The 25551-nt window shown below is 46.6% G+C and overlaps 1 protein-coding gene across 2 annotated transcripts in view; it reads left to right on the plus strand.

The window, feature by feature from the left end:
* Positions 1-15449: 15449 nt before the first annotated feature.
* Positions 15450-25551, plus strand: part of KDM5A (lysine demethylase 5A) — an 82866-nt gene continuing 72764 nt past the window's right edge. The window contains exons 1-5 of one of the 2 annotated variants that reach the window (XM_038398140.2): positions 15450-16227; positions 18717-18794; positions 20906-21028; positions 23641-23811; positions 24296-24430. In XM_038398140.2, coding sequence (XP_038254068.1) covers positions 16063-16227; positions 18717-18794; positions 20906-21028; positions 23641-23811; positions 24296-24430 — 672 coding nt within the window. In that variant the 5' untranslated portion in view covers positions 15450-16062. The remainder of the gene's footprint in view (positions 16228-18716; positions 18795-20905; positions 21029-23640; positions 23812-24295; positions 24431-25551) is intronic. The other variant, XM_038398152.2, reaches the window with a different exon arrangement.

The following is a 25551-nucleotide window of genomic DNA, read 5'->3' on the forward strand; positions in this document are numbered from 1 at the left end:
GGAGGCGGTATCTCCCCTCCACGGGAGTCCCTCCCCTCCAAGACCCCCGAGGCACCATCTGAAACCCCAGTGTGCCCCGAAGTAACCGTCGCGTCAGGTGCCGGCGGGGAGAATCCCGGGGTAGCGGAAAACAATTTCCCATCTATATTTGAGGAGATCGAGGCCCTGGGTCTGACCCCGGTCACCCAGGGGGAGGACGATCCTATGCCAGCGGGCCTCGATCTGGGCGACTTCATTCCAGCCCCCCTTTCCCCATACTCCCTCCCCATAACTGTTGCTTTTGCTCCCACCTCCGAGGAGCCCCTGGACTCCTCCATCAACCCGGCTGCAGAGGGCACCCTGCTGAGAGCCGCCGAGCCAGTTGAGGCGACGGCCAGTGCCACACGTCTGGAACCTGAGCCAGCAGGGGCATCCCTCGCTGGTGAGGAGCATTCGACCTCCTTTCTGGGAGAGGACCCTACAGAAGAAAGTCCACCTCCTGATGCCGTGACTGCCAAATCCACCAGAGAGCTTGCGCCCGGCATCAGTGAGAGCCCTCTCCCGACCCAGACTCTCACCTCTACCCCTGCCCCTGCCCTTATCCCGCCCACCTCCCGAGATATCATTGCCACCCCTGGGACTGTCCCCCTCCCCTTTCCAACAGATGACTCCCAGGGAATGGCCTTTGTGTTTGCCCGTCCCGACCCACCAGGGGCTGCTATCCTCCCTCCGCCGCCCCCTATCGCCCCAGCATTCAGGTCAACCCATCAGGAGCCCCGTCGGGGGTCCGCACCCTGTCTGCCCGTCTCGCTGGGTCAGGGGGCTGTACCAAGGGCCCCATCGGGGAGCAACCAGACCATAACCCCAGCCCCCCATGTGCTGCGAGAGGAGTTGCGGGAGTTTCTAAAAGACGTCCGTGGCTCCCGCAACAAAGTCCAGCTTGCCCTCCAGCGATGGGGGGACTTTAATCAAATCCTCCGGGCCGCAAGGGCCCTCATGGGGGAGGGGAAAAGGACCGGGACACAGGGCGCCGCGGCCTACCAGCGGGTCCGCCACTTCCGTGACTCCTTACTCACCTACGGGGTGGGTCACGGACTGCTGCGCGGCCCGTCGGGAGCCACGAGCATCCCTGCCGGCGAGGATCCCCCCCAGCCCTCCTCATGGCACCCTTTACCATCGCAACATTGAACACCCGTGGCTGTAGGATTGGTCTCCGCAGGTCCCAGGTGCTCTCCTTCCTTCGAGAGGGGAGGTACTCTGTGGTTTTCCTGCAGGAGACCCATACGGATCCCGACCGCCGAAGACAGCTGGCGGCTGGATTGGGGGGACAGGGTCTACTTTAGCCACCTCACAGTTCATACGGGTGGAGTGGCGACCCTGTTCTCCCCCGACCTACGGCCCGAGGTGCTGGGGGTCGCCGAGGCTGTGCCGGGTCGCCTGCTGCACCTCCGGGTCCTCATGGAGGGGCTCGTAGTCAACCTCGTCAACATCTATGCCCCAGCAGCGAGCCCGGAGCGGCTGCAATTCTATCAGCAGGCATCCTCCTTCCTCGGCACCTTGGATCCTCAGGAGTGCCTGGTCCTGGGAGGGGACTTTAACATCACCCTTGAGGAGCGGGACCACTCGGTGACCGAGCAGAGCCCGGCAGCTGTCGCCGTCCTCCAGGAGATAGTCGAACACCACTCCCTGGTGGACGTGTGGCGCGACCACCACCCGGATGACACTTCCACGTTCACCTTTGTCCGGGTGGAGGCCCATCGGTCGTGCCACTCCCGGTTGGACCGCATTTATTTATCACGCTTTCATCTTTCACGAGTCCACTCCTCCAGCATCCGGCTGGCCCCATTTTCTGACCATCATATAGCCACCGTGACAGCCTCCCTCTGCGCGGAGAGGCCAGGGCCGACCTATTGGCATTTTAACAACAGCTTGCTGGAGGATGCGGGCTTCCTGGCATCCTTCCGGGAGTTCTGGCTGGCCTGGCGAGGGCAGCGGCGTGCCTTTCCCTCGGGGCAGCAGTTGTGGGACCTAGGGAAGGTGCGCACCAAGCTCTTCTGCTGCGACTGCACCCGGGGCACCAGCCGACGGAGGGATGCAGCGATAGAGCAGTTGGAACGGGAGGTCTTAGAGCTGGAGAGGCGTCTGGCCGCCAGCCCCGAGGATCCACCCCTCTGCGGAGCGTGCCGGGAGAAGCGGGAGGAGCTCCGGACCCTCGAGGACCATAGGGCCCAGGGTGCCTTTGTTCGATCCCGCATCCGTCTCCTTTGGGAGATGGATCGTGGCTCCCGCTTCTTCTACACCCTGGAGAAAAAGAGGGGGGCTAAAAAACATGTCATGTGCCTACTGGAAGAAGATGGCACCCCCCTCACGGATCCAGTGGAGATGTGCGGGAGGGCGAGAGCCTTCTACGCAAGCCTTTTCTCCCTGGATCTGACTGATCCTAACGCTTGCAGAGTGCTGTGGGAAGAGCTCCCGACGGTCAGCGCGGGCGACCGAGACCGGCTACAGCTGCCTCTCACTCTGGCCGAGTTCTCAGAAGCCCTCCGTCGCATGCCCACCAATAAATCTCCAGGCTTGGACGGGCTGATCGTGGAGTTCTACCGCGTGTTCTGGGACGTCCTGGGCCCAGACCTAGTCACCGTCTGGGCCGAGTCTTTGCAGAGCGGGGTCCTCCCTCTTTTGTGCAGGCGAGCCGTGCTGGCCTTCTTGCCGAAGAAGGGGGACCTCCGCGATTTACGAAATTGGCATCCCATCTCCCTCCTCAGCACGGACTACAAAGTCATGGCAAAAGCCATCTCGCTGCGGCTAGGGTCCGTGCTGGCGGACGTGGTCCCCCCAGACCAGACCTACACCGTCCCGGGCCGCAGCATCTTCGACAACCTATATCTGGTCCGGGACCTATTGGAACTTGGGTGTAGGGATGGTCTGTCGTTCGCCCTCCTGTCCTTAGATCAGGAGAAGGCGTTCGACAGGGTGGATCACGGGTATCTCCTGAGCACTCTGCAAGCATTTGGCTTCGTACCCAGGTTTGTGAGTTTTCTCCAGGCACTGTACGCCTCTGCAGAGTGTTTGGTCAGGCTCAACTGGACCCTGACCCGAACCGGTCAGCTTCGGGCGAGGAGTACGGCAGGGGTTCCCCCTCTTGGGCCAGCTGTACGCTCTGGCGATTGAGCCCTTCCTCCGTCTCCTCTGAAGGAGGTTGACAGGGTTGGTGCTGCGGGAGCCGGAGCTGCGGCTGGTCCTGTCGGCGTACACTGATGATGTGCTCCTCGTGGTCCAGGACCTGGGCGACTTGGCGCGGGTTGAGGCTTGCCAGGCCATCTATTCAGCAGCCTCCTCCGCGAGGGTCAACTGGGTCAAGAGCTCTGGCTTGGTGGTAGGGAACTGGAGGCAGGCGAGCTCCCTCCCACCCGTGCTTCAGGCCATCTGGTGGAGCATGGGTCCGCTGCTCTATCTGGGCATTTACCTTTCTGCCATGCATCCCTCTCCACCGGAGAACTGGCAGAATTTAGAGGGCGGGGTGATAGAGCGGCTCCGGAAATGGACAGGACTATTCCGGTGCCTCTCCCTTCAAGGGAGAGCACTACTGCTTAATCAGCTAGTCCTGTCCATGTTCTGGTACTGGCTCAACACCCTGGTCCCGGCCCCGGGTTTCCTGGCCAACCTCCGGACATCGATTCTGGAGTTCTTTTGGTCAGGACTGCACTGGGTCCCTGCAGGGGTTCTTCATCTACCTTTGGAGTAGGGAGGGCAGGGCCTAAAATGTCTGCTCACTCAGGTCCATGTTTTCCGTCTCCAGACCCTGCAGAGGCTCCTTTATGGTGCAGGTAATTCGGCGTGGAGTATACTGGCACACGCCTTTTTGCGCCACTTCCGAGGGCTCCGATACGACCGGCAACTCCTTTATCTCCATCCGAGAGGTCTTCTGCGAGACCTCTCCAGGCTGCCGGTCTTCTACCAGGACCTCCTCCGGACGTGGAAACTCTTTACAACGACCAGGTCCGTGGCGGCCACCGAGGGGGCAGATCTCCTCGCGGAGCCCCTGCTACACAACCCCCAGCTCCGTGTGCAGGTGGCGGAGTCCCGCTCAGTGCACCAGAGGTTGATCCTGGCAGAGGTCACAAGAGTCGGAGACCTCCTGGACTATGACCAGGGAGACTGGCTGGATCCCCTGACGCTCGCTCAGCGCATGGGGCTTTCCAGACCTTGTACTCCCCGGCGCATACTTCAGGAGGTGAAGGCCGCTTTGCCGCCCGCTGCTCGGGTTCATCTCGACCGGGTCCTGCACGAGGGCACGCCCCGCCCACCCGTTACCCCAGGCCCGCTGGACCTTTTAATTGGACCCCTGCCCCGTGGACCCAACCGACCCCTTAACCCCTTCACTAGAAGCCGGCTGCACGAGATGCAGGTGGTCTGCTTTCAAACCGCGCCAAGAAAACATCTCCACATGCTCGTGCTCCACACCCTTCATGCCCGCACCCTCGTGTCCCGCCCCAATACAAAATGGCGGGACCTCCTGCCACCTTTGGAGGGTGAGGAGCCCCGGTGGGCCAGCCTATATTCCACCTTAGTCCCGAGGCCCACCGGGGATGTCAGTTGGCGGCTCCTTCATGGAGCTGTGAGCACGGGCGTATACTTGGCACGGTTCACTTCAATCCCAGACACCTGCCCCTTTTGCGGCGTGAGGGATACCCTGGCACATGTCTACCTGGAGTGTGCCAGGCTGCAGACCCTATTCCGGCTCCTCACCAATATTTTATTATGTATTTGGTTGCACTTCTCCCCTCACCTTCTCATTTATGCACTCCCTATCCGTGGCCCCACAAAGTCACGGGATCTCCTGGTCAACCTTCTTGTGGCCCTAGCTAAAATGGCCATCTACAAAACCAGAGTGAGGAGGTTGGCCGATGGAGTCTCCTGTGACTGTGGGGCCTATTTCTGATCCTCGGTCCATTCACGTATCCGGGCAGAGTTCCTCTGGGCAGCGTCCTCTGACTCCCTTGACGCCTTTGAGGAGCTGTGGGTGCTGTCCGGGGTTCTCTGCTCAGTGTCCCTGTCCGGTTCCCTTCGTTTGACCCTTTGACCACACTCCTGTCCCTGTTATTTCATTAGTTGTCCCCCGGAATTTTTTGGGTATCTAGGTCCTGTGGATCCCCCTTTTAGGCTGGGCGGGATCCTTTAGTAGTGGACGGGCTTCGCCCGTCCACTTCCCGCATCCCAATAAGACTACTTTTCTATAACCATTTGGCCTTGCCCCATCACACAGTATAAGCAACATAAGTTACACCGAGCAACATAAGTTACACCGACCTTAGTGCCAGTGTGAACAATGCTATGTCAGTGGGAGAGCTTCTCCTGCCAACATACCTGCTGCTGCTTGTTGGGGGTGGATTAATGAAATCGAGGGGAGAGCTCTCTCCCATCAGCTTAGAGTGGTTGCATGAGAGAGTTTACAGCAGCACAGCTGTGTTGATGCATCTGTGATGCTATAAGCTCTCTATTGTAGCCATAGCCCCAGGAAATCGTGATTCTATTCCTTGCTCTGCCGCTAATTTGTGTGGCCTTGCCAAGTTATTTAACATCTCTGTGCCTTTGTTTCCTCATCTGTATAATGGGAGTAATTTCTTCTTATCTCACAGAACTGCTGTGACATTTAGTAAATGGTTAAACAGCACTTTGAATATATAAAACACAAGTTCCTTAATATGGATGCATGTACTTGGGACTGGTGGCCTGGATTCGGCAGGCAGTGGCACCTAACGGCTGATGTCCTGAATTCCAGACAGAAAAGACTGAGGCTATGCTAGAGAGTTTACAGTGGTGCAGTTGCACCAATGTAGCTATGCTGCTGTAAGCTCTCTAATGTAGCTGCTCTAAGCCGATGGGAGAGAGCTCCCCATTGGTTTAACTACTCCAGGTTCCACGAGAGAAGCACTGCCCACACCGGTGCTTATGTCGGTGTAACTTATGTAGCTGAGGGGGGTGGTTTATTCACGCCCCTGAGCAACGTAAGTCATGCCGACATAAGCTGTAGTGTACATATGCCCTTAGCAGCCCACAAGCACCCTTACAACCTAGCGAATATCTTAGAAGAGCCACAGCAAGTAGAAAGCAGGAAAATAGATTAAGAATATGTAGAGAAGAGAAGGAACACTAGTAGTTATGAAGGTCTATACATACTGTTGCTGGTGTAGTATTTGGGGATAGAGTGAAAATTAGAAACAGGTGAGTTTATACTTATTTTAAAGAGAGGCACAGAGTTTCAGATCAGCTTTTGTCACTTGCGAGGACTGCAGAGTTAGTCTTAGTGATAATAATCTCTTCACCAATTTTTGAATTTTCAGAGTTGCACACATTTACTTTTTCAGCTTTAAAAATAACCTAAGGCTTATCTATGCATGGCAAACTCAAATACCTGAACTTTAAAAACTGAAACTTTCTCTGTGGTTACTCACTGCTGAAGACTAGTTTCCTGACATTTTTAACGGAAAAATGGACTAAATTAAAAAAATGATAAACTATTGAAAAATTCCTTCTGCTGTGTGCAGTTCAGAGCTTCTAATTTGAGGGATATTTTATTATTTAAATGACTGACACCCTATAATGGGATACTGGCCTTTTAAGGCCCGAGGAGGTAGATATCCTGTTCCATGTGCCCAGAGAGGCCTTGAAGTCATCATTTGGGGAGAAGAAGCTGGTTCTGGGGAAGTCACTTTCTGAGAGAGGGAAAGTGTAGGAAAAGAGTCCGGATTACTGTTCCTTTAACAGTCCTTAGACCAGGAGCCTTATCGAGTGGGCAAGACAAGGCTCCTCTTCCAGCTGGCACAGACAGGTGTTTCAGATAACATGGGAAGGGTCAAGGAGTGCTCAGGTGATTGGAGGTGCAGGTGACTCAAAAAAGAGGGTCCAAGACCAGTTAGGGAAAGAACCATTGAAGCTAGTTGCTAAGGAAAAAGTTCAGCCTTAGTGCCCTGCCAAGCTTGAAGGAGAATTACAGAAGGGAAGGCTAGGGTTGAAAGCAAAACACCCAACACCAGGAAGTGGGGGAGGCTGTGAAAGTCCCTGAACTTAAAGGGACAAGAGTTGGAAGCTAGGGAGGTCAGGACATAAAGGACACAGTCCCTTGAGGGAGGGCTTTGAAATCCTGGACTTAAAGAGGGGCCAAAGTGGCTCTTAAGAGAGGTGGATGGTGCTTTTTGCCAGAAGCTGGGAATGAGCAACAGGGCATGGATCACTTTACGATTATCTGTTCTGTTCATTTCCTCTGGGGCACCTGGCACTGGCTACTGTCAGAAGACAGGATGCTGGGCTAGATGGACCTTTGGTCTGATCCAGTATGGCCATTCTTATGTTCTTCTTAATAAATTAGACCCTGGGATAGTGGGCATATTATCCTAAATACTTCTTGCTATGAGTAAATTATTTCTGTAGGGAGCAGTTCCAGTCACAGGGTCCACACAGGCTTTCACCTCTTTGGGCCTGTGCCCTGTGTTGGTGTGATGAAGCGGGACTGTTCTTAATGTTTCCTTTGAATAGTGTGGGGTGCCTCAGTTTCCCCTATGCAATTCTTAAGTATCTAGGTGGTGGGATAAGGGTGTATGATCATTGCAGAGCCCTAGAGGGCAGGTGTGTGCAGGGGTCTGGACACAGAGAATGGCCGACACCCTGTTTCCTGGCAACTGATGGCCTGGGCCCTTCCCCCCTGCAAGGTGAGAGCTAAAGGGTTGGAGAACAAAGGAATCAGGTGCCCTCCTGGCCCCGGAAAGGTACAAGGCCCAGAGGAGGAGGGGCTGGAGAGAGTTTCAGTTTGGGGCTGGCTGGGGACATGGAGTGAAGTGCAGACGTAGCTCACTGGCTCCTTGCCCCCCCCAAAATGGATCCAGCTGAGGGGTCCTGTTCTCTGCACTTACAAGCTCTGTTTTAGACCATGTTCCTGTCATCTAATAAGCCTCTGTTTTACTGGCTGGCTGAGAGTCACGTCTGACTGCAGAGTTGGGGTGCAGGACCCTCTGGCTTCCCCAGGACCCTGCCTGGGCGGACTTGCTGTGGGAAGTGCAGGGAGGGGCAGAGGATGCTGAATGCTCCGAGGTCAGACCCAGGAAGGTGGAAGCTGTGTGAGCTGTGTGTCCTGAAGACAGTCTGCTCATAGAAAGGAGACTTCCCCAGAGTCCTGATTGGCTTTGTAGGGAGCAGTTCCAGAGCATCGCCCAGTGACTCCGTGACAGTTTGCCAGCCCAATAAAGAGTCCCAATGCCTTCTTTGGTGCTTCACCCCTGTGTCTTTATTTACAGGGCAACTGTGTAGTCCCTTTTATTCCCCCAACAGCTATCCCAATTCAGACCCTTCCCAGGGTCTCCTGGTCCGTGAAGCGCCTTGCCTTTAGTGAGGAGATGGAGCTGTAAACCTCCTGTCCCCTCCCAGGCTAGTCTCCTGACTGAGCATTCTCCAGGGCTTTTATAGCCTTTCCCTTCTTTAGCCCAGCTGCCGCTACTTAGCTGTGGGCTGGCTCTCGTTAGGGCCTGCAGCTGGGCTCTCTGCTGGCTACCTGGGCCCCTGCACCTGCCTTCCCTACCAGAAAGCAGGGCTTAGCCAGCATTTTGGCAGGGCATTCAAGGGTTTTTACCTCTACCCTGCCACAGGACCACGGAGGGAAACTGAGGCAGCACCTCTGCAGTGCCACCCCAGGCCATGAAAGGGCACCCACGAATGACACCCATTTATATATACAATCAGTACAACAGGATTGTTGGATAATCGCATAGATGTACTTTTTGAGGTTTTACTGCATAATTTAATAGCTGTATGTGCTTAATGTACTTTTTGAAAGCATATGAGAAATCAGTAGCGAGAGAGAAGTAATTGTTGCCTTTTGTTTTTCTTAAGTATCTACAAAATAAGGTAACTAAAGTCACTAAAAGGTCATGAAATGAAAAAGTTCTTCTAGGAATTTAAGATTGTTCAGATTACATCTATAGGGCCAAATGTAGGTTGGTGCAGCCAAATGTAGCTCCTGTTGATTTCAGTGGGAGATGCAGCTGCTGATGGTGGTGCTGAATGGTCAGTTGATTGTTTCAGTAAGTCTGTTAATTACACCTTTCTGTTTATAAAGGTTCCTAACTTTTGTTTTTCTTTGACTACTAGCTACCTTTGCAACTTTACTTTTTTTGTCGCTGTAATTAATTTAAATAAAAGTATTGTCAAGCTTGCAATGAACAGAGGTATTAGCAATGTTCTGCCTCAAACTTCCAGATGCTTCAAAAAGCAAGCCTTGCAAAATTAAACTAAAACTTGTGGTCAGGATGCGCTGCAACCAGATAAAATGTTGTGCTGACTCCTATGTAGTAAAGATAAGGTATGCTCCCACGACATAACTTATCAAACCTGCATTAACCACATTTAAGACAATTGGCTGCAAGAAAATAAGTTAGCATAACTTATACAATTAAAGAGACTATGCTAACCACGCTGACAATTTGGCCCACTTTGATTGGTTGGTCTGTTTTAAAAACACGGCCGACAGATAAGATAAAAAGGACAAAGACACAGGACTAAGTGTGTGTGTTTAAATCTGACCCACACCCCCTGAACCGAAGGGATGTGCACTTTTCGACTGTCTGTACCTAGCCAGTGCGAAAAACAGCCAACTGAAGGGTAACGTATTTTCGGACAAATGTAGGGTAAGATTACGGAGTAAAGAAGTATGGTTGCTTGAGCTGAATTGATCTTAGTTGTATCGATACTGTAGTATTAAAAATAGTGGTAAGTGACTGGTAAATAATAACTTTACACATACTTGTGCTTGTCTTCACTGAGTGCATGTGAAGTTGTTACTTGACGTATAATAACTTTACATGTACTTGTGCTTGTCTTCAGTATAACTTGCCATTTATATTAATCCTTATTCAGTGCTGGTCTTTACTCTTTCTTTTTTATTTTGTCTGTGTTGCCTTTATAGCTGAAAATCATTAAAACCTTTTTTGAGGAATAATTAGTAGTTTTAATTTCTCTTATACGGGCACTACTCAACCTCATTACATCTGTGTTGGGTGGTGGGAAGTAGTGACCACCAGGGCACAATTAGGGCCCTGATGCATGTTTCCTTCTTCCAACATCGTTGTATGGTGTCAGCAATGGGATCGTAAAATCTGGAATAAGGGGACATGGTCAGACAGTGTAACCTGTCTGCCCTGAGACCCATAAGCCTCTAAAGACTCTGCGGTATAGTTTCTATTCGGGCACCTGTCAGACAATTGTCTGCCGAACTGTGGTAAAAGCAGTCAAAAACTCAGATGCACACACTAGCTAATAAAGGGACGTGGTTCGGATTTTAAAATTCAGCCTTGGAACTTGATCCCAAAAGACATCATGGCAGAATATATTAAAGGAATGCAAAACCCAGGAGTCAATGTTCCCAGACATTATACCTGCCAGTGTCCCTTTTCGTTGTCGAATTACCGGTTTTAGACTCTTGGGTCACAGTTAGTGAACCTTTTGTGTTCCTACCTTCCAATTTCTACCTAATGGCACCTTTTTGCTGCCATAATCTTAAGAAGGATCCCATTCCCTCAGTGTCATAGGCCATTGTGCCGTCCCTTTGATCTACAGTGATAGCGTCACTGTCAGCACAAGTTATAGAAATTGTCTTGTGCTGGGGTTAATCTAGTCACTGTGAATTTACTTTCTCCCCAAGTGTTATCAATTCTCTCTTGCACTATTAGTAAGTTTTAAAATTGTAAAATTCCGTGGCTGGTCCACAGTTGTAAGGTTTTATTTCCCCCGGTGGTATTTGATGATTAGCTAAATAAGTTTACGGTCCAATCCAGGAGTCATTGTTGCCTGGATTTTTTCTGGCCTTTGTTTTTTATTGGAGTAGTTTGTTGTCTTCTTAAACACTATTTCTGTTCCCGAAACCGAAAATATCTTCATGGGCAATTTAACAATCTGGTTCTTCCATTAGTAGAATTGACATCAGAAACTCAAGCTCCTGCCTTTGAAAGGACATCGGTGTAAATGTCGGTCAGTAGTCCAAGCAGTAGTCCAGCAGCAAAACAAAATAAATCACCAGCAATGGGAGAAAGACTCTCTTCAGAACCAGGCACTCCAGGATAGCCTTCGTGAACAGACTCTTCTTTTTCAAAGTATTGATCTTGTTTTGTCAATTGCTGTTAGTAAGTCAAACCCTTGTAAAAATGCTTCTGTTTGGAAAAAAGATGATAGGAAAGGGCCTTTATTCGGGGCCATTTGTGGCCCCGTGAGTGTTAAAAAACATTGTACTGCTCAAGTAAAGTGTCTGATGTGCAAGGAATGGCTCCACCTTAAAAAATCCTTAATCAATAACACATATTCTAAGGAAGCAATAATAGCAAATAGGTGTGTAGGTATTCCTCAAAAATTCACTAAAACATCATTTTTATTAAAAAAGAAAAGGAATACTTGTGGCATCTTGGAGACTAAAACATTTATTTGAGCATAAGCTTTCGTGAGTTACAGCTCACTTCATCGGATGCATTCAGTGGAAAATACAGTGGGGAGATTTATATACACACACAGAGAACATGAAACAATGGGTTTTATCATACACACTGTAAGGAGAGTGATCACTTAAGATGAGCTATTACCAGCAGGAAGGAGAGGGGGAAGGAGAAAAACCTTTTGTGGTGATAATCAAGGTGGGCCATTTCCAGCGGTTAACAAGAACGTCTGAGGAACAGTGGGGGGTGGGGTGGGGGGAGAAATAACATGGGGAAATAGTTTTACTTTGTGTAATGACTCATCCACTCCCAGTCTCAATTCAAGCCTAAGTTAATTGTATCCAGTTTGCAAATTAATTCCAATTCAGCAGTCTCTCGTTGGAGTCTGTTTTTGAAATTTTTTTATTGAAGGATAGCCACTCTCAGGTCTGTAATCGTGTGACTGGAGAGACTGAAGTGTTCTCTGACTGGTTTTTGAATGTTATAATTCTTGACATCTGATTTGTGTCCATTTATTCTTTTACATAGAGACTGTCCAGTTTGACCAATGTACATGGCAGAGGGGCATTGCCGGCACATGATGGTATATATCACGTTGGTAGATGCGCAGGTGAACGAGCCTCTGATAGTGTGGCTGATGTGATTAGGCCCTATGATGGCGTCCCCTGAATAGATATGTGGACAGAGTTGGCAACGGGCTTTGTTGCAAGGATAGGTTCCTGGGTTAGTTGTTCTGTTGTGTGGTGTGTGGTTGCTGGTGAGTATTTGCTTCAGGTTGGGGGGCTGTCTATAAGCAAGGACTGGCTTGTCTCCCAAGATCTGTGAGAGTGATGGGTCAAAAACCAGTCGGAGAACAATTCAATCTCTCCGGTCACACGATTACAGACCTGAGAGTGGCTATCTTTCAACAAAAAAACTTCAGAAACAGACTCCAACGAGAGACTGCTGAATTGGAATTAATTTGCAAACTGGATACAATTAACTTAGGCTTGAATTGAGACTGGGAGTTGATGAGTCATTACATAAAGTAAAAAAGAAAAGGAGTACTTGTGGCACCTTAGAGACTAACAAATTTATTTGAGCATAAGCTTTCGTGAGCTACAGTTCACTTCATCGGATGCGTAAAGTAAAACTATTTCCCCATGTTATGCTCAAATAAATTTGTTAGTCGCTAAGGTGCCACAAGTACTCCTTTTCTTTTTGCGAATACAGACTAACACAGCTGCTACTCTGAAACCTATTTCCCCATGTTACTTCTCCCCCCACCCCAACCCCCACTATTCCTGAGACGTTCTTGTTAACTGCTGGAAATGGCCAACCTTGATTATCACCACAAAAGGTTTTCCTCCTTCCCCCCCTCCTTCCTGCTGGTAATAGCTCATCTTAAGCGATCACTCTCCTTACAGTGTGTATGATAAAACCCATTGTTTCATGTTCTCTGTGTGTGTATATAAATCTCCCCACTGTATTTTCCACCGAATGCATCCGATGAAGTGAGCTGTAGCTCACGAAAGCTTATGCTCAAATAAATGTGTTAGTCTCTAAGGTGCCACAAGTACTCCTTTTCTTTTTTGCGAATACAGACTTACACGGCTGCTACTCTGAAACCTATCATTTTTATTGTTATCAACCACATGCTCAATGCGCAATCAGTCGGTCGTATTTCGGCCATCCGAAAGTATAGTTTGCGTCAATCGGTCTTACTGTTATCATTTCCAATTGGGCACTGTCATCAATTCGACATGGATTCACGGTGCACTTAACTCTGTTAAGCTCCAGGTGCACCTGCCTACCCCCATGTGGGTGTCCAAATCAGAGGAAATTGTCCAAAAATTCTCTAAAATTGATTTAGTAATAATTCGGCTAGACAATGTTATGTCTGCAATTCTTAATGTCTCACAGGAAAGTTACCAGAAGATAACCCTGGTAATTCCTCCCTCTACTCAATCTAAGGATACGATAATAATCCCATAGTTAAAAAAAATAGAAAGATTTGTCTGCATAATCAGGCAAGATGTTAAAAAAAACAGCCCACCAGGTAATTGGAATACCTAAAAATTGTTATATATTGTGGAGCAGTGGGGCCCACACATTCTTCTGGGATTCTTAGTCTATTTTACCATAGTTATTGCTGGGGCTTTAATGTTTTCCTGCATTCGCTATTTGCCCCCTGTTATAAAGGAATATACTCAGATAAATGTTGTTTTTGCTAAGCCGGAAGTTTAGGCCTTGGGGGGATGTGATTAATTTGAACAAAAGTATTGTCAAGCTTGCAATGAACAAAGGTATTATGCCTCAAACTTCCAGATGCTTCAAAAAGCAAGCCTTGCTAAATTAAACTAAAACTTGTGGTCAGGATGCGCTGCAACCAGATAAAATGTTGTGCTGACTCCTATGTAGTAAAGATAAGGTATGCTCCCACGACATAACTTATCAAACCTGCATTAACCACATTTAAGACAATTGGCTACAAGAAAATAAGTAAGCATAACTTATACAATTAAAGAGACTATGCTAACCACACTGACAATTTGGCCCACTTTGATTGGTTGGTCTGTTTTAAAAACACGGCCGACAGATAAGATAAAAAGGACAAAGACACAGCTGTAGCTCACGAAAGCTTATGCTCTAATAAATTTGTTAGTCTCTAAGGTGCCACAAGTACTCCTTTTCTTTTTGCGAATACAGACTAACACGGCTGCTACTCTGAAACCTAGGACTAAGTGTGTGTGTTTAAATCTGACCCACACCCCCTGAACCGAAGGGATGTGCACTTTTCGACTGTCTGTACCTAGCCAGTGCAAAAAACAGCCAACTGAAGGGTAACGTATTTTTGGACAAATGTAGGGTAAGATTACGGAGTAAAGAAGTATGGTTGCTTGAGCTGAATTGATCTTAGTTGTATCGATACTGTAGTATTAAAAATAGTGGTAAGTGACTGGTAAATAATAACTTTACACATACTTGTGCTTGTCTTCACTGAGTGCATGTGAAGTTGTTCCTTGACGTATAATAACTTTACATGTACTTGTGCTTGTCTTCAGTATAACTTGCCATTTATATTAATCCTTATTCAGTGCTGGTCTTTACTCTTTTTTTATTTTGTCTGTGTTGCCTTTATAGCTGAAAATCATTAAAAACCTTTTTTAAGGAATAAGTATTAGTTTTAATTTCTCTTATACAGACACTACTCAACCTCATTACATCTGTGTTGGGTGGTGGGAAGTAGCGACCACCCAGGGCACAATTAGGGCCCTGATGCATGTCTCCGTCTTCCAACATTTCCGCAGTTGCATTTGTTTATACCCATTTTATAGATGGGTAAACTGAGCCACAGGGAGGGCGACCTGCTGCTAGCTCCCTGTCACCCTGGGCAAAGCTGGAACTTGAATCCACAGTCTTGACTCTTCTCCCCCTAGCCAATACTCTTTAGCTTATAGCTAAGAATAAAGTATGAGTGGGAACTACTTGGATACCTCTGGTAAGAGGCACCGTATAAGACACTCAAGAGTCAAACAGCACCAAGTGGACCTCACTCCCCACCCTGCAAAACCGAAAGGTGCCTAGAACACCACTGAGACTTCAGGCCCCATTTTAGATCAGGACAATCATCATGGGATAATCCCAAGGAGCAAGAGAAGGTAAAAATCTGTGCAGAGACATTACTATCGGGGGGCCGGAGGCAACTAGAGTGGCCAGTTTTGGTTGGACGTATTCCTGGAGGTTCCATCACATAATATATTCTTTCAATCCTGGAGACTCCAGGACAATCCTGGAGGGTTGGCAACCCTGCTTTCAGCCAGCCTGGGTGGCGCGGGCCCCCACTCGGCCGGCGGGAGGAGGCGGGGCCTGGGACTGAGGAGAGCGATCGAGGGAGGGGGGAGAGAGGAGTCGAGTTCGGGGCGGGGCTCCGGGCGGTACTAGAAGGGAGGGGCTCTCTGGGGGTGACGCGGCGGGGTGCGGGGGGGGGAGGGAGGGGACAGGTCAAGTCGCTCCCTTGCATTCGCCCAGACAATGGGGGAAATGGAATGTCGCCACCGGAAGGGAATCCTCCAGTCTCTTCACACATTCCTCCGCGCCGGAAGTGGATGCGGCTGCCGCCGTGGCCGGTCTCAAGGGCAGAGAGCGGGCTCTAGACGGGGCGTGCGTCGGGGTCGCTACGCCCGGGCACGGGTGTGAGGCGGAAGGTTCCGGGCGTCGTGCTGGGGTCAGGGACTCTTTACCGTGTTGTAGGCGGAGGGATACCGTGTCCTTAACTTCCGGCGGAGGGATTTTCTCAGTACACGTAACTTCCGGCCGAGCCAGAGTCAGAGGAGGAGGAGGGGAAGGGGAAAACTTCCCCTCCCCCGAAGGGGAAACAAAAACAAACAGGAGGAGCCGCCGCGGCGGGTACCTGAGATCCCGGCCTGGCCAGCGAGACCGGGCCCCTCCTCCAGCTTCCTGCCCGACTGCAACCGAGGCCCGTAGGATGCGCCTCAGCCCCCGGCCCGGCTGGCCCCGGCTGTGACCCGTCCCCGGTAGCGGAGGAGAAGGAGCCGGAGCCCGAGCCCCCGCCCCCGCCTGTTCCTGCGGAGCCGGTGCCCACCGCCCTCCCTCCCCTCCCAGCGCCGCCATGTCGGGGGGCGGCGGGTTGCGCTACGCGGCGGAGTTCGTGCCCCCGCCCGAGTGTCCCGTATTCGAGCCCAGCTGGGAGGAGTTCAGCGACCCGCTCGGCTTCATCGGCCGGATCCGCGGCCTGGCTGAGAAAACCGGCATCTGCAAGATCCGGCCCCCCAAGGTACCGGGCGGAGGGGGGACTGGTCACGCCCACGAGCAGAAGGGGCTTGAGGTGACCCCGGGAGGGGGAGCCGGGCCTTCAGCGGCCGCGTTTCCTAGGATCTCTCCTTAGTGGGTGTGATAGGCCCCGAGGGCGCCTCCCCGCAGCCCCGGGGCTTTGCTCACCCTCGGGAAGCGGCTCCCGGTTCTCCGGTTTGTTGAGGGCGGGAGCAGCCACGGACGCTCCGGCATTTGCACTGCGGCCTGGGCGAAGCTGGCCTTTGGGTGCCTGACAACCCCACAGGTGATACGTGCGAGCTCCTTGCGCCGCTGTGTGCGATGTAAAAAGCAGATGAAGTAACGTTCTCCCCTCCCCCCCCCGGAAAAAAACATGGCTGGGGTTTAAAGCCCTTCCGCCTGTGTCGCCTTTCGGGTAGCAGATCCGTAAGCCATGGTGTCTGTGTCAGGGACACGCAGTTTCTGTTTTTTTTTTTTTTTTTTTTTTTGAGTCTCAGAAACAGGTTTCAGAGTAGCAGCCGTGTTAGTCTGTATTCGCAAAAAGAAAAGGAGGACTTGTGGCACCTTGGAGACTAACATATTTATTTGAGCATAAGCTCAAATAAATGCATCCGATGAAGTGAGCTGTAGCTCATGAAAGCTTATGCTCAAATAAATTTGTTAGACTCTGAGGTGCCACAAGTCCTCTTGTTCTTTTTGAGAAACAGGGTTGTGATAAGTCCATGGATGCATTAATACTGGTGAATACTTGTTCTCATTGCTGATGTCAGAAACTTCACTGAGCTTTGTTACTCTTCAAAACATCATTTGTTTGGATTTTAAACTTGCCAGGGTGGCTTATGTGAAAACCATAGTTTATTCTTTAGGGGGAAGAAGGGTTTTCCATTCTAACATACTATTGTGTATAAACATGTTTCTGTAATTATCATTAGAACTATCCGTGATCTGTTTGCAAACAGGAAATTTGGTATTTGTGTATTGTAGTTTAAAAAATAAAAGCCTAAAAACTAGGTCAGAGTGGCCAGATTATGCTTGCAGTATTGTTTTATTACAGTTTTCCCTGCAGAGGCTTCTGGTAAATGCAGCAGCTTCTCAGTGGAATCTACTTGGAACAATTTCACATTACAACACAATTCTTAAGTGCAGACAAGAATAAATCAACTTTAAAATAGAGTAGCAAAAATAAAAAGATTAAAATGGTTGAGGGAGGAAGGAGAGGAGAACCCACAGAGCTGGTGTAGCTGTGAAGTTAATAGTGGCAGAAGCTATTGCTTACATTTTGTGTTCCTCAGGCTTTTTCCTTCTGTTCTCTGTGATTTGCTGGAATCTGCCTAGTTGGCTTTATGACATGGTGAAAGCTTAACTTCCAGGGAGTTACCCTTTCTAAACTAAGCAGAGTCCTTTGGCTTGATTGTGGAATCCAGGAAATCTGAAGAAACCGTTCAAGATTCTGTCCAGTAAAACAGCTTGTGATTTCTTTGCAGTTTAACTCTTGGTTTTGGCCTTGTATGATTGATTAGCAGGTTGCATTGAAGTGATCTTCAAGTTGAACAGTCAGGTTCAGTTTAAAATCTGCTGTCGTGATTAGATGGAACACATTACGCTAAGCTTGCTTACTTCATTATTCCTCTGTTATTTGAAGTTGTACATATTTTATAGTCCTGTAAGTGCGACTATACTACAAATAATTAACGATTTTTAGTTTGTCAGCTGGAATATCTTCTCATTTTATTGTAGATAGATATGCTGTATAATTTCTTAATGTTTCTTAAAGTACTAGAAAATGTATTGTGCTTCCTTGGAAGTTAACACCAAATTTGAATAACAAAGTTGGGTTGCGCTGTGTCTTTTTTTTTGTTTTGTTTTGTTTTTTTCCCTGCTTGTTTGACTTTTTTGGCCTGTGATGCTCTAAGATCCCATTTATGAGGGTTAAATTTCTGACTGTCGTATTCTCATCTTTATTACATGTCCAGCTCCCTTCATGTCCATATGTGCCAACATCCTGCCTCAAGCGCTGTAGTTGATTTGAAGTTAGTTGCTTTTATTAGTTAGACTTTGAAATAGCCAGGGTTTACAGACCTTTTTAAAAAGTCCTATAAAGTGGTAGCCCTACCATATGGTTCTGTCCTTGAAAGCCTCCACTATGTTCTAACTCAGTCTAAGGTAATATCAATCTAAATATTTTAAGCTATGATATAGTTTATATTTCTACTTTCATGGGCTCCGTATTGAGGCAACTCAATAGCTTTTCCTTATTCCTAACTCAAATATTGGGAGAAGCTCATTAATTATGAAGTTGTTGTGCTTTTCTAAAATGGAATATTCTGAGACAGATTAGAATACTAAAAAAACCCTTCATTTGCTTTTTCTGTGATCAGCTGATGATTTGCAGTGTTTTGAAATTCTCAGGAGACTTTTTTGCATTTGTGGGAGAAGTTATGATACAATCCTTGTATAAGAAGCAGTAAAATCTGTCTGTCTCTCTCTGTTTAGGACTGGCAGCCTCCATTTGCATGTGAAGTACAAAGTTTTCGTTTTACCCCACGAGTCCAGCGCTTGAATGAACTGGAGGTGAGCTTTTGCACTATTTACGTAATTCTGTATTCACACACAAAGCAATATAGGTCTCCTTGCTTGAGTTTTCCATCTTGACTGGTTTCTGGATTGGTAGACTTTAATATCCCACAGACCACATGAGTGCTTACAATTGGCATCATCAGAGTTTGGATAAAGTAACTCTCAGACTTTGAGATCTGGTTTTTATTTTATTTTTTTCAAAATAACCACAAGAAGTTTTTTATCCTAGCCTGGAAACATCTAAAATGAATGCCAAGGACCATATTGTGTAGTAAGAGTAGCTAGTGTTTAGCCCTCAGAACTCTCCACTGTTTTTTCATAAGGTATTTCCTGCTGTTCTTAATCCCCAAATTGCCTAATTTTTAGCCACTTTGATAATATCTCTTAAATCTTTAAAACAAACAAAAAACCAGCAAAAATCCCACCACTAATAGTTCATTTTATTGGTCTAGCCAGGTTAATTTTTAGGACTAAAAATTAACAGGAGGCTTTTTAAAAACTACTACAAGTCCCTTTCTGTCCAGATTTTTCCAAAGGTATTTCTCCTGTCCCCACACTAGTTTTTAAATCCCCATCCTATTCAGATACCAAACCATCATGAGCTAGGTTCACAAAAGGACATAGGTGCCTTCTTGCCACTTTAGTCCTCTAAGTTCCAGAGTCAGGCCCCACTGGGATTCACAAAATCCCTGCTCAGCTACCGCCAAACCTTATAGGTTTGTAAACTGGTTTGGTGCCTATGTTTTTACAGTAAAAGTTCCCAAGGTGCTTATGTTTTTGCCTCTGTGTATGTGCACTGCAGCCTCACTCTAGGTGTCTGGATGCCTAAGGACCAGAGTGATACATGAATCAGGGGAAGATGCTGGCAGGGCCATACCCAGGTAAAAGAGGACTCCCTCATAATTTTGAGCCTGATGGTTACAGTACTCACCAGGGATGTGGGATACCCCCAGTTCAAGTCCTCCCCCCACGTGAGTGGGAGAAGGTATTTGAACAGGGATTGGCCACCTCTCAGCTATGTGCCCTAACCACTGGCCTATAGGATATTTCTTACCCTCCCCCCCCAAAGCTTCTTGCAAAAAAAAAAAAACCAACCAAAAAACAATGTAGGTGCTTAATGCCAAAAGAGTGTTTTCAGCTGAGAATCCCAAGCAAATTGAGGTGCCTCCCTGTAGCTGGAATTAGGCGCTGAACTCCTGGAAAGTGGCAGAGCTGAGGACACACCCCTCATCTGGGCATCTCCCATTGGCTAGCTTGGGCAAGGAGCCGCTCAGAGTGTTCACTTTTGTGAATTCTGTTCTGAAGTGCCTATATTCCTCCATATTTAAGCCTCTCACTGTCAGATGCTGGAACTGCTTGACAGGGGGTGGATCACTTGATAATTGCCCTGTTCTGTTCATTCCCTTTGAAGCATCTGGCACTGGCCATCATTACTGAAAGATGGTACTGGGGTAAGTGGACCACTGACCCAGAATGACATTCTTATGTATGTACTTGTTGTATGGGAAGTCTGAGTACCTAACCCAGGCTTTATGGATCCCAGTGATTTTCTAGACACCAGAAAGTTAGGCGAGGTGATGCTGAGCATCACCATGCTTAAATTCTTTTGTGAATCTAGCCTTATTTGTCTCTTGGTTTATGAGTGCATCTCCTTGTGCAACAAGAACCACTGGGTGCTCCAAAAATGCTCCAGGAGAGCATAGCATAGAGAAATAGTCCAAGGCATGTAGTAGGTCTGCTGTTCCTAATACTTTTGTAATATTAACAAATTAATAAACGATCTTACATTCCTGCCTAGAATGTTTGTTTTTCATGAGTTTACATCTTGGCTTTAAAAAGAGAAAATTGTTCTGGGTAGGAAATTGGCTCATAAGTTATCCACAAGAGTGCAAAGTTTAAAACAAAAGTTTATGAAGAGTTTCTTCATTATTGACATTTCTGCCTCCAGTTGTTTTACAGGGAAAATGAATAGTAAATTGTTACATTCGTAGTTACATTATAAACATGTAAATACTGTTTTCCTTTGATTCATTTCTGTCTTAATTCTAGGCATTTTTCATGTCTGACTAGGTTCAGACCCATCTGTATTCTTGTTGTGATTATAGGCAATGACCAGAGTGAAACTGGACTTCTTGGATCAGTTAGCGAAATTTTGGGAACTTCAAGGTTCCACTTTAAAAATTCCTGTGGTGGAGAGAAAAATCTTGGATCTGTATTCTCTGAGCAAGGTGAGTAAGATTCTTCAGGGAAGCAGGGGACTACTTGGGGTGATAGCGGTTTTGTGCAGATTTTGCATTGGATATACCATGAAAACAAGGAGATACTTAAAATATTTGTAATCAGAATCATTACAAGAAAATGGCAGACAATTATAAGTACAGATAACAATTACATTTGTGTTTGTGCCTCAGTATGCAATATTAAAGTCCTGCAAAATTAACCAGTAACTTTATTGGCCAGTTCTCTTTGCTGCTCTCTACACATTGTAGGGCAGAGCTGTAGGAGTGTAGAGCTCTTTGCAAGACTAAGGGCATGTCTACACTTGGAAATTTACCAAAATAGCTACTCTGGAATAATTATTTCCTAGGGGGCAGTGTGTGACAGCACAATAGGTGCCAGCCCTGAGTGTGAAGGAGAGCCTAGAACAGCTATGTTGGTATAAGCCCCCATGTGAGATACTTTGGAGTAAGAGTGCCTTTTTCCAGTTTAACGGCTAAAAGTAGTATTTTGCTGATGTAAACTGCATCTATACAAGAAGAGTTTTGCCTATATAGCTGTAGCAACAAACCTTTTTTAGTGTAGATTAGGCCTACAAATGTGTGGTGGTACTAGCACTGCTAGATCAAAGCCAGTTTCCACTCACTCATCAAAATGTACTTGTCTCAGGTGAGTGGAAATTTGTAGAGTGTGCAGTAGAGTAAATGTCGTTGGAACAATTTGTAGAGTGAGGATGCTGAAAGCCATTGAACAAAACTTGTAAACTCTGTATACTTGTAAACAAAACTACTTCAAGCTGGGGGTGCTGCTGCATTCCTAGTTCTGGCACCCTTGAGTAGGGTAAATTGCTTAAGAGATTATGCTTTAGAATAATTTGTTTTTCATAGACAGCCTTATGGGCAATGTGTGTGTTAACTTTGCTTCACTGTCTTTGGAAAGCATTGAAGGTTTATTTCTATGTCTGTCATGGTTTGTTAGGAAATTATACAATAGTCTTTGCATAATGCCAATGGGAATGATATTTGGGACACTGGCATGAATTAGAGCAGGGACCTCAGCTCTGTATGAGTTAATACTTTAGTTGTCTAACTAGTTGATAGCACAAATTACTTGCTTTGTTTAGTGGAAACTCACTGCCCTAACTATTTTCAGAGTAGCAGCTGTGTTGGTCTGTATTCGCAAAAAAGAAAAGGAATACTTGTGGCACCTTAGAGACTAACAAATCTATTTGAGCATAAGCTTTCATGAGCTACAGCTATGCTCAAATAAATTTTAGTCTCTAAGGTGCCACAAGTACTCCTTTTCTTTTGTGCCCTAACTATGATTGCAGAGATTGTTTTTATATTGTTAGCGTCTAGGTAATTGGCCATTATTGTTCAGAATGGGTGGGTATAAACTTTGGTTGCTTTCACTATGTTGCTCATCTTATAGAGTGAGTCACAGCTTCATTCACTCATTATGAGAACTCCATAAAGCTTGGTTATTCTAAGCTAAGGTGTAATCATAGCTTTACAAAATGGATTCTCTAATTACTTTTAAAACTGAACTGGAGAATACCTTGTAATGTGAAAAAACAAAGGAAATAGAGGAAAATGTGATTTTAATTTTTACTTGTGTTAACGATTATAAAAACTGACTAAAATCTAAATGGCTTTTACACTTTTGCACTGCACTAAGTTTAGAAGCTAAATTGATGATGTTTTTAGTTGCACTGCAGTAATTATGCTTTGATGTCTGGGTTTCCATCAGTCCCTGCAATGTTAGGCATATAACTTGGACTCTTTGAGGAGGGAAAAAGTTTACGACCAAACTGAAGAGGTGTAGAAATGTTAAGAATCTTTACAAAATTTAAATGAAACCAGGATATGTCTGTTTTGGTTTTAAACTGTTTTTCAATGACCCTCTAAAGGGTGGGGGGGGAAGAGAGTAGAAATGTGGTCAGTGTTCAGAGGAAGCAGCTCCTGTGACCTTCATTTGGAGACAAATGGACTGTTTTTCAGGTTAAATAAATTAGTCATATGTAGCCAAAGAGGACTTTGTATGTGAACTGATAGACTCAATGACTATTGAAATAGTATTGCTGTAGCAGTACTGATCTAGTTGGAAGGTGAAGTCAGTGTCTCCACTTTTGACAGTAGTTTCTGTTTCATCCAGAGTTCTCTGTTAAGAATTTTGTAATTCTGGAGTCCTGAGCTTCAACGCTTCCTTCTATATTGAGTCTGTTAGAATTGACTCTGCTTCTGGCCAGACTTTTGTGTTTTTCGTCAGACTGCACATCTGATGAGAGTTGACTTTTTTTTATTTTGTTCTGACAGTGTGTTTGTATTCTTTCCAACATGTCGGAGAAGCACTGCTTGTTTGTCTCTTTCTGCCTGGCACAGTATACACTTTTTATTCATTTCTGAGCAATGGGGCTCTAATAAAAGCATCAGGTGACCGAGACATGTATGTGTTTGTTAAAGTACTGCCCCTGCAGGAAATATCTCCATATCATAACTATGGATCTCTGAGTTTCACGGAACCTTTGAAGGTTTGGTTTGTATAGTCATGTATGGTTCATACAGAATGGTTGGAAGAACTCAAACTTCCTTAAAGTTTCTAAAAAAAACCCCTTTTGTTTCAGATTGTTGCCAGCAAAGGAGGCTTTGAGGTGGTCACTAAAGAGAAGAAATGGTCCAAAGTGGCTAGTCGACTAGGCTACCTGCCAGGAAAAGGCACTGGATCACTGCTGAAGTCTCACTATGAACGGATACTGTACCCCTATGAACTCTTCCAGTCTGGGGTTACCCTTATGGTGAGAGACTTGTTCCCTTCCATGATAGAAAGATGGGACCCAAACTGCATCAGTTTATTGCTGTATACTAAACTGTCACATATGGCTCTGTGCTCCTGAAAGCAGCAACTACTTTCATCAAACCAGCACCTGTTCACATTTGGAAAAATAGAATTAGAAGTTGCATTGTGATCTGGAGAAGTGATTATACTTTTAGGTTTCTTTGATAGGTGTGAGATCAGTTTTGTCAGGAATGGGAAACAGGGTGAAGAATGATGTACCTGTTTGGGAAGATGTCTTTATTACTCTTTGTTAGGAAGCTGTCAAGATTCAATCTTATTTCAGGCTGCATGCAGTGATTTGTCTCTGGTCCAAATGGCATGTGTACTGCAGTATGACTTCACCAGTAGCCCTATTCCTCAACAAACAGGATGAGTCACAGACCATAGAGAGTCTGATCCCCTGATCAATCAACCCAGTGTCCTTCTGTGCTCTGATCCTTTAGGGCATCCAAAAGCCAAACTTGGACCTTAAGGAAAAAGTGGAGGCAGAGGACCTCGGCTCTGATGCCCAGGCTTCCCCAAAGCAGGGCACAAGAATGAACGTTGTGCTGAAGAGAACCAGACGCATCAAATCCCAGGTACCCACATTACTTGGCCACTAGAGACAGAGTGCATTTATTCTTTGCACCAGTGCAATAGCACTGAGAGTGCAACAGCCTTTGTCTAGCCATGGGAGCCCACGCAAATGTGCCACGAGGAAGCAGTCCTTTTTTTAAACTCCAGAGATATGTATCTCTTAGGCCTGGTCTATTCGCAGAAATCATATCAACTTAACTAAAGTTGGCTTTTGTAAACAGATATAAACTATTTTCATATTTTCAACTGGCTTATATTGTGTTGGTTTGCATCAGTGAATGCATCAATGCAAACTAAACGGCTATAAGTTGGATGTAAACTGATATAAACGTGTGTCGACATGGGGCATGCATCCATTTAACTAAACTTTGTTTTTAGACTCGCCTTTATTTAAACAAATGTAAGCTTGTGTGCAGACAAGGCATTACAGGCAGTGGAAAACTGTGGAAATGGATCCAATTATCACAAGATTGACTGACAGTTTTTTATGAAGAGCTTGCAGTGGGGAGGGAAAATGCAGAGTGATGGCTGGGAAATCTGTTCCAGTTCCACAGCTTTTCTCCTGAAAATAAGCAGTCTTTTTTGTGTGGGTTAAGGCTATTATTGCTACAGCAACATCTGATATTTTACTAGGCAATATCAAAATTCCACAAAGACCACCAGTAACTTTCCCTTCAAACTGAAACAGCATCATTTTACATGTCAGTACATCAAAAAAGACCTTGAAGTCTTAGCCTGATTTTCCCTCTCTTTTTATTTCTTTCCCTGCAGTCTTGTTTAAGCAGGCCATCTCTGTTTCTGATAAAATAACATGCTCATTGTAAAAAGAGACTCTGAAAGTTTTTGGACTGGGTCCATGTGGCACGTTCTAGTGGCTTCTTGCTGGCCAGTCACTGGGACATGGCGGAAAGCTGGGTTTTAATTTAATTTTTTTTTTTTTTTTTTTTACTATTTGCACCATGCCATTCTGGACGTATTTTAAGCACACTGAAATTTCTTTTCCATATCTAATGCTATCAAAAACGTATCTTTTTCCAAAGTGAACATCTCATGCCACTCGGGCTTCTCTTCACTTTTGCTGAGTATCCCTCAGCTTTAGTTAATAGTATGTTTTGTTTCTCTT

Source organism: Dermochelys coriacea, chromosome 1 (genome assembly GCF_009764565.3).
Source record: "Dermochelys coriacea isolate rDerCor1 chromosome 1, rDerCor1.pri.v4, whole genome shotgun sequence".
Lineage (NCBI taxonomy): Eukaryota > Metazoa > Chordata > Testudines > Dermochelyidae > Dermochelys > Dermochelys coriacea.